Source organism: Chelonia mydas, chromosome 4 (genome assembly GCF_015237465.2).
Source record: "Chelonia mydas isolate rCheMyd1 chromosome 4, rCheMyd1.pri.v2, whole genome shotgun sequence".
Lineage (NCBI taxonomy): Eukaryota > Metazoa > Chordata > Testudines > Cheloniidae > Chelonia > Chelonia mydas.
In genome coordinates, this window is record NC_057852.1 from 136,908,376 (window position 1) to 136,928,705 (window position 20,330).

The 20,330-nt window shown below is 44.9% G+C and overlaps 1 protein-coding gene across 11 annotated transcripts in view; it reads left to right on the top strand.

The window, feature by feature from the left end:
• The first annotated feature begins 671 nt into the window (after nt 1-671).
• SFXN5 (sideroflexin 5) overlaps nt 672-20,330 on the top strand; it is a 175,386-nt gene continuing 155,727 nt past the window's right edge. For 4 of the 11 annotated variants that reach the window (XM_037898393.2, XM_043544948.1, XM_043544946.1 and 1 more), the window contains exons 1-2: nt 676-873; nt 18,276-18,344. In XM_037898393.2, coding sequence (XP_037754321.1) covers nt 817-873; nt 18,276-18,344 — 126 coding nt within the window. In that variant the 5' untranslated portion in view covers nt 676-816. Of the gene's footprint in view, nt 874-18,275; nt 18,345-20,330 lie in introns of all 11 variants that reach the window. The other 7 variants (XR_005225270.2, XM_037898392.2, XM_043544950.1 and 4 more) reach the window with 4 other exon arrangements.

Sequence of the window (20,330 nt, forward strand, 5' to 3'; positions counted from 1 at the left end):
CCTCTCTCTGGAGACAGCAGTGTGTGCAGTGAAAAGTCTTGTTAAACACAGAGTTTTGGTTTTTTTAAATATACATGTTGATGTGTATTTGTTAGAGAAGACAAGCTCAAGAACTGGGCCATTCAGTTGGAGCAGAAGGGTGTGCATTCCTCTTTTAAAAAAAAAAAAAAAAAAAAATTTCCTAATATATCCCATTTTTGCGAAGCCCTGGAGTTTGCAGGAGGGTCCTGGTTTGACGCCTACCCCCCTAGCCCATTATCCTGCTTGAAATGAACACTTTCTGCAAGGCTGCCTGGGAAGGGGCAGATTTTCAAACAGGACCCAAGGCAAAGGCCTGCATGGCAACCCCGCCTTGGGGTCATAGGCCCAGTCAGGTTTGGCCTGGTCCTGCCTCTATCTCCCTCTACGGGAAGGCTAAACCTGTGCGGTGCTGTATCCTGCTTTGGCCGTTCGAAAGGTGGAGGGGGGGGGATAGGACTCTGAACTGAGGAGCCTCCCTGCCGCCTCAATTTCCCATGATACCCTGTTCCCATTCCCCAGACTACATTCCCCATGATGCACGAGCGCTGAATTACACCTCCCATCGTGCGTCACCAAGCCGAGACTACATTGCCCAGGACGCCTTGCTCCAGGCCGCTAATACTACATTTCCCATGATACCTCTCGGCTAGGGAGGGGGGAGGGAACTCCATCCCCCAGCGTGCCCCGCGGGGGCTGCGGTGGGCCGCGTCCAATAGCAGCGGCAGCGAGGCCGGACCCGGCGGCGGCGGAGGAGGAGGCCGTTCAAAGTGGTGGCGCTTGCAGGGCGTGAGGGGAATGGCGGAGCCGGCGGAGTACCCCCCTTTCCAGCTGGGGAAGCCCCGCTTCCAGCAGGTACGGCCGCCATTTTGCCGCGCGCGCGGGGCGGGGGCGGGGCCGTGTCGGGGTGCCCCGAGGCGCGGCGGGGAGGTGGGCTGTCAGGGGCGCCCCGCGCCGGGACGAGGAGCCGCCGCTGGGGACGGCCGCCTCCCGCCCTCTGCCGGCTTCACCCCCGTCCCGCGCGCGCTGATTGGTGGTGACCTCCACTCCTATTGGTTCTCCGCTTTGTCACTCACTGCCCGTGCGCCCCGCCTCTCCCTCCCGTGGCTCTGTCGCGGGGTTTGTGGTTGATGCCTGTGGCTTCGGGATGCGGAGCGTGGCTCCGCGGGTTCGAGCCCCCGCGTGGGCCGGACGGGGTCGCGTTCGCCCCGGGGCGGCCGCGGGAAGAGGTGCCGCCTCTCGGCCCTGCGTGGAAAGCGAAGTCTCCCCCTGCCTCTCCGCTGCGGACGCTGGGTGGGACTGCTCTGAAATCCGGCAGTGGGGTGCCTGAGGTCTGCCCGCCTGAGCCCTGCTGCCCCGTGGTTGCTCATAATTCATGGTCCACGAAGGACCTTTTGGGTCCCCTATAGGGGAGAACAGCTTTGAGACGTGTCTGACTTTTCTTTTGCAGCACAGACAAGAATCGGGTTATTTTGAAAGGCGGAAACACATGTCACAGCTTATCGTCCTTTTTTTTTTTTTTTAAGATATGGAGACAGTTCAGAAAAGTAAATATTGGATGTAATAAAAATCCCCTTATGCACAGATCTCTGTATAAGGCTGATAATTACACAATAGCGAGGCGCTTCCTTGAAGGAGTGGATTATTATAGAATGAAATTACATTTTATTTCTCCCACCTTGACTTTAAAACACTCCTTTGCTAAGATGTTTGCCAGTGTTTCCGTGTGATAGTTCTGTTGATTTCTTTATTTTTATACTGCGTGGGTTGAAGTTCAACACAGATGTGCAATGGGCTGTGAATGCAGAGGGAGATTAGTTGGGAAATCGCCAACCCAGTGCAATAGCATTGACACAACTGTAGTGGTGGGAGCAGTAGTGTCAATAGATAAGGCATAGGCATCTTCATCATCATGTCAGCTATCTCTGCCCAGCGCAGGTCTAGAAAACGTGGTAAAAATGCAGCTGCATCAGCATAAAAGAGAGGAAACTTCCTTAGGGAGGCTAGTGAAGGCAAGACCTGATATGGTGAACATTCTGCTGAGTCTTCTGGATTCTCTCCAGGAAGGGTAGGGAGGAATTTTGATCCCATTTAAAATAACTACTTGTAACTGCTCTGAAGTAGCTTGTCTTGTCCATTGACTCAAATGGCCATTTAACAGTCTAATTACTTACTTGTATGATCACTGGTTTGTCAAATAAAGGATTTATGTCTAAAAATGCCTTCTTGGCAGCTGTATGTGTACAATATTGTAACTGCTCCAGAGATGACACGAGTTAGGTAAATACTGGTGGTTAGGAAACTTGTAGATGTGCACAGTAGACTAGGTTTGGTCAACATGCCCTTCCTTTTGAAATTTTCATATAGAGTCATGAAAAGTGAGTGCAAATTTTGGAGCTGTTAGGCCCCCAATTCCGTTCTGCATTCTGGCTGCTCCTGCATTAAGAGATTGTGGGGATTATGTTGTGTGGACCATTCTTGGCCATGGCTTGGCCCACAAAGAACTTGCCCAAATCTTGTCCAGTGAAATATAACCACATACTCTAGTTCTTTGGGATGGTGGCAGTTTATGTAATCTGCCCCAACAATTGTTGGTTTCTTTCATTGAAGTGAACATGAGAGCACTGGACCGAGATGTCAGATCTGGTTTTCAATTCATGTGCTTCTAGCTAACAAACAAAAAGTTAATCACAAGAGTTTGCTTGTTAATATGATTCCTCCCTTCCCACACCAGATTATTGGGAATTTGTCCTAAAGGCCATAACGCTTCCAAGGAGACGTTTTCACTATCCTGCTGAGATCTGGACAGGATCTTAGTGTGACAGCAAAGTTGCCAGATAGTTGACTTGCTAATTGTAGATGGCAGCTTCCCTGGAACTAAGGCAGCCTATCTGCTTTTAGGGACTCAGAGACATAATGTAAAGTTTAGTTTTTGGTGGGAAGCAAACCTACCTTACTACTTACCTGTCTATCTACAGAAGGAAGGGTGGGTTAAGGCAGAGGACAGGGAGTCAGGAGAGTTGGGGAAGTACAGTGAGAAATAATGTGCAGCGAGGGGCTATTTCATTGTGCTAATAACCTGCTTGTCTCAATAAGTCAAGGGATGTTCAAATTGACAAGACAGAGCTTTTTAACTGGACAGAAGGAGGAGACACTATACAGTCAACACAGATGATATTAGCCAGGCTTGGCAGGGCTTCAGGCACAGACCCAGGAGCATTTTGTTCATTAAGGAGCGATCATCATTTGTAACAGTGCTTTAAAAAAAAAAAAAAAAAAAAGAAATCAATCTGGAATGGGTAGGGCAGGACGTTAACAATCACATACACATTTTAACATGTCTGTCCAGGTCGTGGGTCTCATCCACATCCCAGGAGACAAGCTACCATATCAGCAAAAGTTCTGTGACAACTAGACAGAGACCAAGCTTTGAATAGGAATGTAGACTTCTCTCATTGCTAAGTGACTAGATCTTTTCCCCTAGTGTTTCCTATTCTTGTTGCTAACCAGTGGAGTTCCATGAATGGGAACAACAGTATGAGCACGGATGCAGACCTGATGCTATTGCTTTAACCAAAATGTCGAATAATCCTGCTTAGAGTGGATCTAAATAGGTGACATGAAGGTTAAAAATGCTGGTAGCATGTCTACATTAGTGCTTCCATTGCATCAGCAAGGGGAAATTTTAGGGGGAAAGGAAAGGTCTAGTATCGACAAGACCTGTGTTGGAGTTCACTCCAGTTCAGCATAAGCTGGTGGGGCTGCTGCCCATGTTATCCCCTGTTGTGAAGTTAGAGGACTAAAACTTAAGTTGACCTAGCTACTTTGCTCAGGGACGTAGTTACGCTGACCTAAGCCCCAGTGTAGACACCACTAGGTTGACGGAATAATTCTTCCGTCAACCTAGCAACCACCTCTTGAGGGGGTGGATTTACTACAGCAACAGAAAAACCCCTTCTGTCGCTGTAGCAAGTGTCTACACTATAGTGGCATAGCTGCAGTGCTGCCACTGTGTGCTTGTAGTGTAGACATACTCTCAGTTTCCAGGGCAAGCATGCTGGCACTTTTTTCACCATGACTAAATGAACGTGATAACCTAGGGGGGAAAGTAATGTGTCTTAAAAAGCAAACAATCTTTTTATATCAACTGTTCAATGAAATCCCCTCTCCTTCTCCCCCAGCCCCCTGGTACTGACCAAAGGAGTGTGTGTTCCCAAATTCTTTGTTTATTGTCATCCACTGCTGTGTGACATTTGGACTGATCTAGAAGATCCTTGGTGTAGGGATCTGATTGATAAGGCACTTTTATCTTTACTTGTTTTATAACACACCAGGGAGACTTATGTTGCTATCTAAATTCTAATACTACTACTTTCGGATCACATTGTTCTGTTTCTTCACAGAAATGATGGCTAGAAACAATCCTGTGGCCCTTTAAGAGGAGATCTGAGTCAAACAAGGGCTGTGAAAAATTCAGTTGAGCTATATTAAGCATCTTTGTCCTTGAGGAGAAAAGCAAGGAAAAGCTGCCTGCTAGGAACAAAACCTTGGAGGGAAAAACTTGCATTTTGTGGGGATTGATTTATGCGAGGTAGGATGGTTTCACTCTTCCCGTTGTTTCCCAGAGTCCGGAGAAAGTGATTTAACACAACATTTAGGACGACTTGTTGAAAATATCCATGCCCACTGGTACAGTTATAAATGATGAAATCTGTCCCATTTCCCCTGAATCACTTCAGCTACTTTCCTCAGGATCGTGCTAAGTCTCTGTCAATTCTCTCACTGGGATGGTTTCCGGGGTACCCAGGACTTGAATCACCTTGTTACCCCTCTTTATTCAGAATGAAGGAGACTTGCTTGTTCTTAACTGGGTGTCTGCTCCCTGACACCTCCAGCATGTTAGCCCAGAGCAGAGTGCTTGGGTGGCTATGCCAGCCCTTACCTTGCCTTTCAGGGTAAAAATAGCACACCCCAGTCCCTGAGTCCCTTTGAAGCGTTCCCCTGTAGCGTCCAGCCCCTTCATCTCCAAATGCTCACAGAAATACCAGGTCCGCTGACCCCAAGGGAACAGTGCACACATTGGTTTGTATGATTCAATGCAGGATCAGCTCCTTGCTTAATACCACAGCACAGAGATATATTTATAATGAAAACAATAAGTTCATTGTCAAAGATTCAAGAGATAATGAGAAAGGGTAATGGAAACAAAAGGTTACATATAAAATAGAATTATAATATGCTTTCTAGAGACTAAACTGTTACTGTTAGGTTAACTTCCTGTCTAATGATGTTTATCTCACCCAAAGCCTTTGCCAGCATTTTCAGCCCAGGCTCGTTGAGATCCCGTTTTTATGAATGTAAATGCACTGCCCATTTACTTCCTAGATGCAGGAGGATTGGGAGTCTTCTTTGTTCCCCACATAGAGTCCAGCAAACCTTTGAAATGTATCTCCTGATAAGGGTATCTCTTTCCATGCTGTGCTCTTCCCTGTTGACTTCATGTCTCTCTGTATGTAAATATGCCTCCCTTGTGTTCACTTACAGTGCTTAATTTACATTCCGACAGAGAGGCTGGTGAATAAACAACTTTTATCTGTCAGGAAGTCTATTTGTCCACCTCCGCTGGAATACAGAATCTAGGAACTTGTTTTCAGTGTACATACATAACTCTTTACATAGTGTCTGCACATTTCACAACAATATTAATGACCAGTGTGAGCCTGGCATTCGTCTGAAACTCCACGTGACGTTCTTTTGGTGAACCAGAATTAGGATATTCTTGTAATCCCTTGCTGGCTGGCATTAAAAGCGTCTCGGGTCACACAGACATTTTTTTATTTCTTAGTTGCCTTCAAATCAAGGTTATTTGGCCTCTTTGGCAAAAGAAGCCCCTTTTTAAAATAAATGAAGCAATACAGAAGTTACAGAATCTTGAGAGAAAGACCCTCTGCATGATCTAGAATCATCTCCTTGTCATTAGGGAAACCCACAATGAATTGAAGCCATGTCCGGGCTTCCCCGATGCTAGAGATTTCCCCTTTCTCTTTGCAGGATTGAAGTGCAGTAAGTGTTAGACCTGAAACATTAGGGGCAGACAAGCTTATCCTGAATTTACATGGTTTCTCAGCTGCTGTTCTTTGCAAAGTTAATTAATTTGCCCCTATCAAAACAGATGTGGAGACATGCTTGGCAAGGTTTTAGATAAGGTGTAGATCTTTCGCCAAGCAGAAATAACTGGGGCTGTCAAACACATTATGTGAAAGGTCAGTTCCTACTCAGGCTGCCTAAATTAACACTTGAATGAGGGCCTTCTGTCTCCTCTAGGGTTCCTTAAGAGCCATTGAGGGAAGAGGTCTTCTTCAAGGACCACCTTGTCTTGTTTTAAAATCCTCTGCCATGAGATGTGTTTGGCTGTCAATCTGCTTTGCTTTGCACTTGAGGCCCCATCTTCACTGGCCAAAGGAGCATGCTTAAAACCATGTTTAAACACAGTTCAAACCTGAGTGGAGCAAAATCGGTATCTGCAATACAGTGTAGCTGCTGCGTGTGTGTGTGTGTACAGGGCCAAAGGATGTTAATCCCATGTTTAAAAACTACCAATTTGGGCTGGATTTGTACCAGAGAACAAGAGATGAAAGGCTTTCTGGCCTTGTCTTACACCATTTTAATTAAATTAGTTCAGCTTCCTATGTGGACACTCTTATTTTGGGTTGATGGCATAATTTGTTTTATCTCAAACTTCTTCCTAATCTATTTAAACTAAACTGAAATCAGTCTTGCTGAAACTAGAATAAACATGTCCACTCGGCCTTCTGCACTGTTTTAATTAAATCACTTTAAAATGATACCTTACGTTAAACTGGTACAACTCTGCAGGTTAGCAAGTCCTGTCTTCCATTACCAATCCTCCGAGCTGTCCAGTTCGTTTATATACATTTACAGTGTATATAGTTTAAGAAATGTCAGTTTTCACTTTCATTTAAATTTAAGGTGACAGTCAAATGTTACAGTTGCCTGTTAACCTCCTCTCCTTTTCCTGAATTTCCTGAGCCTGTAAGAAGTATTTTCATTCTTGTACTTATCTTGAAGTCAGCTGGCTCTCGCATGGCCTACAGCACAGTGACTTAATTGAAATGGAGCTGTAATGTACTCTCTCGCTCCCTATGAACTGCTGTGCTATACAGAGGACTTAATATTCCTAGCCACTTTTTAGAACTGAACCCTGCTTTCAGGCTGGTGAGAACTGGTACCAAAATAGCCTCGATTAATCACAGCAAATTTGTGTTATTCAGTTTTCTTCCAGTGAACTGTTTACTACAACAGCTATTAAAAGAATCAGAGGCTGTATGCACACTTTTATGGTACCTGAGGACATCTGAAGGTCAAGTAAATTTGCAAGTGTCTTGCTTTTTAAATTCTACTCCTTATGTAGAAATATGGGAGAAATATCTAGGCAGTCATTTCCTAAGGAATCTGCCAGCCAGAACTTTATGCCCTTGGAAATAATCCTATTAATAAAAGAAACATCTTATATTTTCAGTTAAAGATATTCTCTAGCTGACTGTGGAGTGTTTGGGAGAGCAGTTGGAATGGAGAAGGACACCAAACCCCTATCATTCTGTTGCAGCAGCCTCCATTAGATAAAATTTCTAACTCTGCGCTATCCCTCCCTCCCTGCAGAATATGCAGATGGACTCTGAAAGATTAGCAGAGGAGGTTCATGCCTTTGCTGCCAAAGGCAGTTCGTCCCTAGCAGAGCTGGCAGGAACAGAGTGAAACAGACAAGGATTGTCCTCATCAGTTTTACTCTGCTTCTTTGAAGTGCTACTGGGGGTGTCCTATCTACAGGTGGTGCAATATACTCCAGGCCTCTTGAGCTTCAGGAGTTGCTCTGTAGGGACTGGGAAGAACAAACAATACAAGAGGAAGTTGCCTCTGTTGTCTAGTCAGCACCTCGGAGTTCAAATTTGAACCTGCACTTTCATTTGCGTTATGAGATGTTGGGATTGCAGCAGAAGGCAGCACGTTCAACTCAAGCCTCAAAGAGGCTAGAAGTACCATGCACCCCCATTTCTGGTTGACTGTAGGCACAACATCTTATCACCCATATGCAACCCCTGGAGTATCGAAGACAAAGGGGAGAGAATCTTGAATTAAAAGGGGGGCAGAGAGAGGAAGAAATAGGGAGACATGGAGGAAGTGATAAACCTACACGATCTAGCGGTGAAGAGGTGAAGAAGTAGAGTCAAGCGGAGGACACAATGGAGCAGTGAATAGTGTATGCTTAGTGGGGAGATTCTGTTAATGAGTTTTCATAACTAGAGTTAATTGGATGCGTATCTGAAAGAAACACAAAAATCAAACCACCTATAAGTTTTGGAATCTGTCAAAACAGTGGGCAAGAGAGTGCGTTTGCAGAGATCCAGGGAAGAAGCAGTAATGAGTGAGGCCCGAATAACACTGATGCACAAGCAATGTCTCCTGTTTAGAACATGTAGGTTCTGAGGCCATGTCTACACTACAGAGCCCCCTAGTGTAGATGCAGTGTAAACCCCCAAGAGTCATTCTGCTGGAAAACATCTCCTCCCCAAAGGACACTAACTATGCCAGCAGAAGTGCTCTTCTGTTGACCTAATTGCGTCTACACTGGGGGTTTTGCTGGCACAGCTATGTTCGCTGAGGGAGGTGATTTTTTCCACAACCACACTCCTGACCTACGTAGCCAGGCTGTCATAATTTTGTAGCATAGATCAGGCCTGAGGCTTCTCTCTGCTTTTACGTGGCAGCAGGAGCCCCTTATTTTGGGCCAGGTTGTGTGCTCGTGACCCCATTTTCACACTGTATAACTTTAAAAGTGTTGTTAGGATTTGCTCTTGGCTTTTCTTGCTGTTCATTGGTTGCCACTAGGACAGTGGCATATTTCCATAAGGGGCCTTTCACTTTCCCAAGGACGAGACTCGAAGATACTAGAGTAACCGTTTAGCTCATTAGCAGCACTGATTAATCAACAACCCCCATTTGTTTGTTTGTTTGATCAAAGTTCCCAGAGGCCTAGTCTTCTCACTGGTAAAAATGGTGTCACAGCTTGAATAACCAATCCCAAATTACTAGTAGGTTTTTAGTTAATGTGGCAGGAAGAATAAGGGAAATCTTGTTGAAAAATATGTCTGATGTGCTTTGTCTCACATAAATGTGTTAAAGTGATTTGCTTTATTAATGGCAATGTTTGAAGAGTCTGATAGGAAGAGTAAGAGGAACAGTATTAGCTAGTTTACATACTTTGGGATCAAACTGAAAAACTGATCACAATAAAACCAGCAATATATTTTAAAAGTACTGTTGTTGGAACTAATTTGACCACTGAACCTATTTACAAGGTGAACTAAGCAGATAGAACTACCAATTGTGGCCTGTGTCTCTAGGTCCAATTAAATTAATACCACACTTGCCATCCGAATGCAGCCACAGGTTTCTTTGACTTAAGTGGGAGCTTTGGCTGCTCAAAGGCTGCAGCATTGAGGCCTTAATAAATGACTGAAAAAAAAGCATTGTTTTCTTTATGAGATGCAGTGTCTTGTTTAATTGTGAATAAAAGTGATGGCAAAGTGTTGCATCTTTCAGTGAACGCTGTGTGGCAAGTAAGCAGTGTTAAATGTCAATGTATAATTAAAAGCAAAGGTGTTTAGGAGCTCTTTGGTTGGAATCCTCATAATTCTATTAGAAGTTGTGGCTCTGAACCTTTTCTATTTCCAAAAATGCCTAAGAGACTCTCTCTGAGAACCAAAAAGAAGAGGAGTACTTGTGGCACCTTAGAGACTAACCAATTTATTTGAGCATGAGCTTTCGTGAGCTACAGCATCCGATGAAGTGAGCTGTAGCTCACGAAAGCTCATGCTCAAATAAATTGGTTAGTCTCTAAGGTGCCACAAGTACTCCTTTTCTTTTTGCGAATACAGACTAACACAGCTGTTACTCTGAAACCTCTCTGAGAATCGATTTTGTTGATCTGTGGTAGTCAATCTGCAAAATGCCTTGCAACTTCTCAGCTACTTATCCCTTAGCTTTTCATGCAGTGCTCTAGGCTTTCACTTGAATTTGAATAAGAGACCAGATGCACAATGTATGGACATATTTGCTACAAGTAGTTATGTTTGAGAAGGCACACTGACTAAAAATAGAGATGGGCTTTGGGATACAAAATTTAGATCAGAATTTGAACTGCTCCAATGTTTGAGGAAGGTTTGGATCTAGTGTTTTGATTTAGGCGTAGATGCTTATAAGTGGATACATCCTTTGTGCTTCTGCAGAACTTGAAACATTTATCAGATATGGTCTAACTAAGAGATTAAACCTACCAACCAGAAGCTGATATGCAAGATGAGAAAGCACCTAGTAAGGTCCAGGGGCAACAGATCCTACCATAGCAGCAAAGTGAAACTTACATGATTGCTGTCAGTTTTACTTCTGCACACAGGTTTCTGGATACCAGCAGTGAAGTCGTGTCAGTTAAAGGCTGTGTTTGTATGATGAGGCCTGGCAAGCCTGGGTGTGAATCTACAGCACGCTAGCTTGCCACACAGGAACATCCTGTGTGGACACTGCTACGGCACACTCCAGGACTTTCGCTGCAGCTTCGCAACTATGCTTTCAAATGGTAGGCTGCTAAGCGGCACTCCAGGACTTTCAGGGGACTGTTGCAGTGTCCACACATGATGTTACTGTGTGACAAGTGGTGCACTGTAGATTCACACCCAGGCTTGTCACGCAGGCACAACCTTAGTCTCCTGCTTCTTGGGATAGCTTGAGCAGACACAGAGGCAACAGAACTGTCTGTCTACAGCCTCAAGAAGAGAACACTGCCTTAATTCACATATAGTTCATGCTTGGAAGGTTCCCTTCACCACCATGAGTGTTAGAAATGTACCTTTTTCAAAAATGAAAGCTTAAATTTTGCAGAAATTTGTGGATTTTACCCCTTCACCTGAAAGGGAAAGCTTCCCATTCACCAGTGGCAAGGAGAGGAGAATTTTCAAGACCCGGCTTATTATTTTGTGAAAGAAGTACTCTTTATACTGATATTTCTCTCTTTCCTATATAATATACACGTGTGCTTCTGCAGCAATAGTGTTTAAAGCAGCGTTTTTCAAATGCAGCCACTGTGTGGGGTTTTCCTGTGGCCATGACAACCTCCTGGGTAGAGATGGGGGAAGGGGCAAAGCTATGAGACTCCAGGAGGCTCCAGAGGCGGGTTGGGCTTCAGCTCCCCGCCTCCCACCAGCTCCAGCCATGGGGCTCCGGTTCTAGGCGTCAGCCCAGGGGAAAGGGGCTTCAGCAGGGCCAGTCTTACTGGGCGCCATGGTCAAGAGGCAAGGAGTGGGGTGAGCCTGGGTTGTGAGGCCATGGAAGGGAGCTCAGGGCAATAGGGGGGAGGAAGCAGCGGGGCCTGTGGGGAGCCTAGGGGAGTGGGTGGAGGCAGCAGGGGCCAGGGGAGGATCTGTGGAGGAAAGGGGAGGCAGCAGGGCCAGGAGCACTAACATACAACTGTATATTATTTTTATTATTGAGTCTGCAGAAACCCCCTGCATAAAGTTTACAATGATTTGGGGATGTATATGTGCATATTTATTTGTTTTTCCTAAAGTCAATTAAATATTTTAGGGAAATTTGTCAGAGTGGCCACCAGCAGGAGTTGGTGGTCTCATTCTGAGGCCACCAAAAATTTTGTTGTGAGAACCTCTGGTTTAAAGTGTGGGGCACTTTAAGTACTGTCTTAGCAAAGTTGCTGCTCCCAGATTATGATAGACTTCTCACTTTTTTTTTTAGACCACTGTCAGCACTGTGTAGCAACTTCCATCCATATGGTTTTCCAATAAGTGAATTAAGTGAATTAAGCCTCAGAACAGTCTGTGTAGTAGAAAAGGACTATCTTCATATTAAACATGGGGAAACAGAGGTATGGAGAAGTAAAGTGATTTTTCCCAAAGCCTTTGGCCATAGGACTTGGGCCTGGGAATTAGAATTCCTGTCCTCTAACCTGACCAACACCACGCTTCTTCCCATGTTGCTTCTCTGTCCAAAGCCAAGTTTTATTTTTATGAAAAAATATAATTTTTTAAGCATTTTGGTTGTTTGTGAGAGAGCCAAGCTTGCGTGTATGTGAGAGGGAGAGAATCAGGAGAGAGGAGGAAGTGTTTTTTACCAATTACATTTTTTTTTCAGATGCCTGATTAACAAAGCTGCTCTTTAAAAACTTGGCCTGGATGTGGGAGTGAATGAGGTTTAGTGCTGTTGTCTTGTTTGAAGAAATTTGGTTTAGAGACAGCAGAGTGAAATGTTTGCTAATAACATAGCTTGTACTTGCCGTACACGACTATCCCTAGCTTTAACAAGGCATTGACGTGGGATGTGATTGAAATTAACGTCTGTGTGCAAACCAGGCCGGTAGCCATAGGTTCCAAACACATTACTTCATTAGGAAAAATTAATTGCCACAAAACTGTGGCTGATCCTATTAGTTGGAAACCCACCTCCCCAAATAATAGGAAATTCAGGAGAATTAGGGCTTGTCTACACTACAGGTTACGTTGGTATAACTTATGTCACTCAGGGGTGTGAATAAGGCACCCTCCTGAGTGATGTAAGTTACACCGATTTAAGCGCCGGTGTGAACAACGCTGTGTTAGTAGGAGAGCTGCTCCCGCCAACATAGCTACTGCCTCTCGTAGAGGTGATTTTCTTATGCCGCCGGGAGAGCTCTCTCCATCAGCATAGAGTGTCTTCACCAGAGGCGTTGCAGCTGCGCCGCTGTAGTGTTTCTAGTGTAGACTAGCCCTCAGTCTCTGTTTCGGGCCTTAGCCCAGAACAGCAGAGCCGTTGCCCTCTCATTGCCTGTGTCTGTGGCTGGGGAAGACATGGACTGGATTATCCCCCTCAAATCTTTCAGAAGAAGGAATGAAAGGAGCAGGAAAAACCACTCAAATGATCAGCCATCTGTCAGAGGGAGAGCATTTGATTTCGGGAAGTGTGTGGGCATTTTGGGGGTGGAGTTCCATGTAGCCTCATCCCCTGGCAAGCCCCGAGGCAATGCCTCCAGGAATCAGTGGTGTTTGTGTCAGCATTAATTCTAACTGGTTTCCAGTCCAGACCTTTCGAGTCTCTTCAGGACTGTGTGTGTCTGTGGCACAAGAACAGGTTGGAAGGCAGGGGCAGCCTGACTCCTTGGGGGTTACCCTCTGGAGAGGCAGGAAGAGCAGTAGACTTTTCCTATAGATCTTGGGAATTCCATGAAGCTGGAGAACCCCACCCCCACACAAATCTACCAGAGACTATCCTGTCCTCTTCCTGTAGACACAGGATTTTGGTCTCTTGTACTTTATTATACAGTAAAACCATATGTTTCATAACAATGCTCAGTATTGGATGATACAAATGTTAACCAACAAGCACAGAAGGGCTTGATTCTCCCCTGTCTTGCATGTTGTATCCTCGTTACAACTTCACAAAGTGGGTGTAAAACACTACCTGACAGCATTTCACTTCACACTTACTTTGCACAGGTGTAAATAACAACACAAACTGCAAGGCAAAGGAGAGGTCAGGTCCAGATACCTCCCCTGTTCGTGTTTGAATCTTGAGGATCTTGAATCTTGAGGCTCTTCTGAATGTCTCCATTGCTTGTTAAAGTTTTGTTTGACAAAACCAAAAGGAGGGGCAGTGGGGAAAAAGTAGGAGACCACAGAGTGGGAGCCTTCAGGATAAGATAATGTGTGTGTGTGAGAGAGAGAGAGAGAGCGCCACACATGATAGATCAGAGGTGGGCAAACTGTGGCCTGTGGGCTACATCCTGTGGGACCGTCCTGCCCGGATTTGAGCTCCCAGCCGGGGAGGCTGGCCCCCGGCCCCTCCCCTGCCATGCCGCGCCACCAGCTCTCTGGCCTGCTGCTCCTCCCGGGCAGCGCGGGTGGTGTGGCTGGCTCCGGTGGGACTGTGAGCTCCTGCTGCTCTGAGCAGCATGGTAAGGGGGCAGGGAGTGGGGGGGTTGGGTAAGGGGCAGGGGGTTCCAGGGGGCAGTCAGGGGACAGAGAGCAGGGGGGGTTGGATAGGCATGGGAGTCCTGGGGGGGCTGTCAGGGGGCGGGGGTGTGGCTAGGGGGCGGGGGAGGGTTGGATGGTGGTGGGGTTCCGGGGGGGGGCGGTTGGAGCGGGGGGTCCCGGGAGAAGGTGGTCAGGGGACAAGGAGCAGGGGGGGTTGGATAGGTCAGGGGTTCTGAGGGGGCCAGTTAGGGGGTGGGAAGTGGGAGGGGGCGGATAGGAGGCAGGGGCCAGGCTCTTTGGGGTGGCACAGCCTTCCCTACCCAGCCCTCCATACAGTTTCGCGACCCCAATGTGGCCCTCGGGCCAAAAAGTTTGCCCACCCCTGTGATAGATGTTAATCGTGTCAGTTATTCCACTACTGCAAAGCACTCATACTATGGTGATGAGGGTGTCTAAGAACTTATATAGACTTTAAAATGAAGTTAATGTTGTAAAGTCTAAGCACTCTACAATTAGGAAATGCTAGAATTAATGTTGCCTCTGCAACCTTAATTTGCAGCTCTCATGCGTATGTCTTACAATACTCTTTAATTACATGACCATAATCTATTTTTCCGCAGCACTCTTGTCTCATTCAGTGTACAGGATAGATGGTGCTCACTTAATGAGCAGCTATTCAATATTTTGTTTGTTCCTGTATGGTCAGTGTGTGGCCCCAGGCCTTATTTGCTGCACACTATTCGAACCCTGCTCTGAAAACAGAAATATTAACTTCCTCGTGGGCTCATATATGGTGCTCATCATGATAGCCTCCAAGTGCTTCATAAACAATGAATTTACCTTCAAACCACCCCTCTGAGGAGAGGTGGCATTATTATTTGTTTTACAGATGGGGAACTGGGGCACGAGAGAGATTAAGGTCAAACGTGCCCATTAATTTTGCCTGCCCAATTTGTGATATCTATGACCTGATTTTTCTTTTCCCTAGAGAGTTTAGCATTTTCTAGCAATTTGTGTTAACAGCACAGCTTTCATTGACTTAGCTAGGGCATTAAGAGCACAGAAGAAACAGCTTCCCTGCTTTCAGTTCTTGTGCTTAGCACTACAGCAAACCCATAGCAGATGGGGCGTGCAATTACATGAGAGAGTCTTATTCAGCCCTTGTGGCCCCAGGCTGGAGCAGGCCCAGGGCAGATGGAATGTTTGGAGAATTTATCTGTCAATTTGTAACAACTTTCTACTGAGTATGTGTGAACTGTGATTTTGAGAGGCTCATAACTTGGCTACATGTGGCAGACTTTCATGGGGTTATCAAAAAACACATCCCTGACATCGGGGCAAGCTCCCTGCCATATTTCAGGTCCCTGCTCCAAAGCCTGGGGGTGCTGGAGCTCCTCATCGAAACTGAAGAATTTTTTAACATGGGTGAAACAGCCAGTTTTTCCCTAACCTCATTCTGAAAAACTGCTGAATTGTTAATCAGTCTGAGGCATACACCTGCCGTGGAAAACGTCAGTCCAAATGGTAAAAGGTTGGCAAAGTTATGAACAACTGAAAACAGGGTCATACAATGGAAAGTGTCAGGTAACCTAAGCTAAAGGCAGCAGCACTACCAGCCCTGCCTGGAATAGAATAGAAAGTGGATACCAAGCTCAGGAGCCAACTAGACCTTATCCTTCTTTTTCCTCTTTCTTTGACTTCCTTGGCTAAGAGCAGTGGGGGGAATGGCTGGGAGTTGGCAGTCTGTCTGTCTCTGCATGGGGTGCACTTTGGTGAGTAGTTGACTATCTCCTTTAAATCAAAGGATGTTTCACAGCATACAAACAGAGAAGTGAGATGAAAACATAAAATACTCTTGCTAGAAAGTTGCAACATGACACTGCTTTATTTCTTAGAATAACACACAAGAACCCCAAAACAGAGAGGTACAACTCGTCCCACTTACACTTAGGGTTGCCAACCCTTGCAGATTGGCAGGGAGTCTCCTGGAATTGGCCTCAATCTCCCAGTGACTATTAAAGGCAATCCAGGAGATTTTAATAGATCAAAGTCCGGTTGGTAGTGCAGTGGGGCTAAGGCTCCCTACCTGCCCTGGCTCTGCGCAGCTCCCGGAAGTGACCAGCACGTCCCTATGGCTCCTAGGCACAGGGCAGGGCAAGGGTGTTTGGGTTTATGCGATTAGTCAGTTGGCAACCCTACTTACACTAGGCTGTCTGTCTGCAAACTGCTGAGGACACAAATTGCACACTTCCCTACAGAACTCCCTCCCTTGCAAGCAGGACCAGACAACCCCTTAGGGTTCAAAGTGACAGCTCATAATTTTAGTGCAGTTTTCAATATGCCATACTCATGACAACTACCAGCATCAGGAGCCGCCAAATCATTCAACAAGTGCTGTGTTCTTTGGATACAAGTGCTTCTCAGTGTACTCCTGGGGGAATACTGCACATGCTCAGAATTTATGTCCCCTGCAGATTTCTTTGCTTCCCTGCAGAAAAATAACTTTCTGATGGGGAAGCAAAGGGAAGCCATAAGAGCGGTCATGCGACCGTCCCCAGCAGTATGTTTTGGGTGCCCAGGGCAGAGAGGTAAATCACTGTGGGGCAGGAAGTGGGACTGGGGAAGATACAGCTGGTGGCTCCTACCATGTGGTGGGCTCAGCTGCTAGTTCCGTCTTGGCTGGGGAGGACAGGATTTCCTCTTCCTCTGCATGGCATCTAGAGCTGGGTCAGACCCACCCCCAGATTTCTCCCCCAGCTGCAGGAAGCTCTGCAAACAACCCAAACCCCCCTGCTTCCTGCACCCATTGTTCCTCAGCTTCAGAGGGAGGGATCCCTGTACAGGGAGCTGCTCCCCCATCCGCCCAAGTCCCAGGCATCCAGATCCCCTCATACCGAGACCCTTCACCAAGCCTCAAGAATTTTGCAAAAATTTTAATTTTTTGGCACAGAATTTTTAATTTTTTGGTGCAGAATGCCCTCAGGAGTATCAGTGACACCTGCTGCAGAGTGCAAGTGACTAGTAATGAGTGTTCAAAGTCCAATTCACTCTAATCTGTGCCCCTGGAAAATAGTTTTGTTTTGTTTTTCTGCAGAGGTGAGCAGAATTAGTGGAGTTCCTCTGCACTGGAGTGAGTCAGAAGCGATTCAAAGGGAATTACAATATATGTAACCACCAAAGCTGTGCCAATTCTTCACCATATTCATTTGTTTGAATGTTGTATCCACATGCTAGAGATTTTTCTGTTTGTATCATTTAGATTATAAATGCTTTGTGTTTGTATAGCACAAGGGCCTCTAATCCTGATTGTGGCCTTTGAGTGCTACCATAATATAAATATTTACTGGTAATAATTCATGGTACAGGAGTGTGTGATAATGAAAAACGTAAGGTAATGATGCCCAGTTAAAGCTTGCCTGCAGCCATCTAAAATAGCAAGGGACCAAGATGGCAATTGGTTAGGAAAAGCTTGTGCATCCTGGCCTTCATTAATCAAGTTTAGAGACTTGAAAAAACATTTCAATCCTTACATGTACTCATCAGGCTCTTCAAATTAGCAAAATCAATATAGACTGCTTCATGCAGCATAAAATCTTCCAGGCCAGGGCCGTGTGTGGGTGTTGTAAAGCACCCAGTATCTTCGGGTTAAAACTTATTTTAGAAAAAACAGCAAGAAACCCTTAACTGTGTTTCTGATTCACCTGAGATTACTAAAAATTAGAGAATTTAATTTGCACCTGGCATCTTGGATGATGAAAACGGGCACAACCATTTCACTGCCAGGTTCTCATCTGCTAGCACAACACTGCAGTATATTAGGTTCCGATCTTGCAAAGGACTCTGCAGGTGCACAGTGGCAGTGCACCCACGTCTGGCCCTTTGCAGGATTGGGAGCTCTGGTTGAAAACTCTAGGGGGATGTTTAAAAATATCTTTTTCCTCCTTAAATTGTGAAAAATATTTCTGTTCAGTTGTGGAAATAAACTGCATTTTGATGACACTGTCATTTAATCTGGCATCCATGTACTTGTTCAGAGCCTCAAAGCTTAGATGGGGTGATCTCCTTGTCCACTATAGAGAGTTTATAAAGAAGAGACATCTTGTCAGCTTTTTAGTAAATAGCATTCCTAGTTACTGTGTAGTTCTCCAGAGGAAATAACAATAAAATGCCTTTCTGCTTTACAAAGGACCGTCTTGTCTAACTCTCTTTCTTTCTGTCCTCCAGACATCGTTTTATGGCCGATTCAGGCACTTCTTGGACATCGTTGACCCCCGCACTCTCTTTGTTACTGAGGTAATGTATTTACATTGTTTAATCTCTGAGGTGCTGCTTATTTGATAGATTTGGTTTAAAAGAGAGAAGGAAAGAGAAATGCAGAAGTGCAAGAGAGTCCACTGATATAACATTAGCATTGTTTTGAGGGCCCAAATCTGTCGAGTGCAAAGCATGCTCAGTTCCTTTTGACTTCAGTGAGAGCTGAAGGTGCTTTCTACCATTCAGGATGAGGCTGTAATTGCACAAAAACCATGAAATTCAGAGCCAATTTCCCCTGTCCTTTCAATTAAAGTAGAAGAGCTCACAATAAACATCCCCAAGACCTCCCAGAGATTCTTCAGCAAAAAGGGAAGACCAGACTTGACATTCCTTGTATTTCTAAGTGGAAAAACTCCCGCAAACAAACTAACAACAAACCGTTTCAAGACTTTACACATCAGAGGAGCAGTAAAGGGCACAAGTCCAAATAAATAAATAAAATCTGTTTGAGGTCATTTTTAAGGTTGCTGTGGAAACCTAAAAGTTTGTCTGTACTCTGAGAAATGACTCTTGCACAAATGGCACTACGAAGTTCCTTGTTGATCATCTCTGTGTCTTCAGATGACACTTATTTAGTTTACAGGTAAAACCTTTTTCTATTTTCTAACTGACAGTCCCGCAAATTCATCCAGGATCTGAAAGTCAACCTTGGTCTTTTCTGGCTTGTGCATTGTCACCTGGAATAGAGATTCTGCAATTGGAGGTTAGTTAACAATTCTACTGATGCAGCAAGAGCCAGAATAGAAATAGCTCACTCCCCACTGTACAGCAGTGTTGGCATTGTGATGCTCACCGGAGTCATAAAATGTTGTAAAAAGATATTATGCCATTAAAGTCAGAAGGTATAACTCTGAGTAAGCACAGGGCAGCCAGCACATCTTCTGAGTAAGAAGTTGGCATTGTTACATAGTGACTTTCCTGGTTATAAAAACACTCCAATTTTACATAATTTATGTGCATTTAATTTTGCATTGAGGTTGACGTTAACATTTGTTTGCATTTAATATTTCATAGAATTATTGACATTAAAGATTATTTTTCCCAAAAGATATATTTCAGTTGGTGGATCTTAAACAAAGGTGCATGCTTCTGTCTAGGGGATGACACGATAGAAAATTCAGACTTTTTTTGTGTGTGGCAAATGCAGCTATGGATGTAAATTTAATTTCAGCGCATTATGCAGAGCACTGGCAGCTGAACTGTCCGTTAAAGTCAGTGGCAGTCTGGATCCAGTTCTTTGCTCACCATACTGAAAACATGCCTGGCAGAGTTTTAAATGTCTGTCTTTTTTCCAGAATTGATCAGTTTCATTCAAAGACATAAAGCTATTGGATAGTTCACCCAAGCTCTCTTTGGATTCCTGTCCAAGAGAACCGCAGAGAATAAAACTGCTGTTCTCATGCCATAAAATCGAAGTTTATAGCTTCACTTATAAAAACACAGGTTTGGATGAAATATGAAATCCAGTTTTCAGAAGGCAGTGTCCTTGATGTGGAACACAGTCTGAAGAAATAACCGACTAGCAAGAGAGAGGTTTACAGTCTCATGAGGATGTCTGTGAGCAAGATCATGCAGGGTGAAAGAGATGCTGTTACTTGTCAATTCAATGGCTTTCGCTAACACTTGAATTGGTGTTTAAAGAGAACATGAGCATGCACGTGGAAATAGAAAAATTACTACAAATTAAGGCTGGATGCTGTTGTTCTTTTAACATTAAATTCACTGTTGCTAAATGTGAAGTAATGCACACTGGGGGCGGGGGTAGGGGGGGATAAATTTCCACTGTGCATTGCTGTGTATTCTCTGCAACACTCAGGTTGGGAGTGACTTGATTGAACTCATTGAACTCATTTTTGATGAGATCAGAACTGGGCCCAAGAGGTGCAGCAAAAAAGTTTTCTTTTTTCAACTGTAAAGAGAAATTTCATAGTTTAATTTTCTTTATGTTATCAACCTTATGCAGAA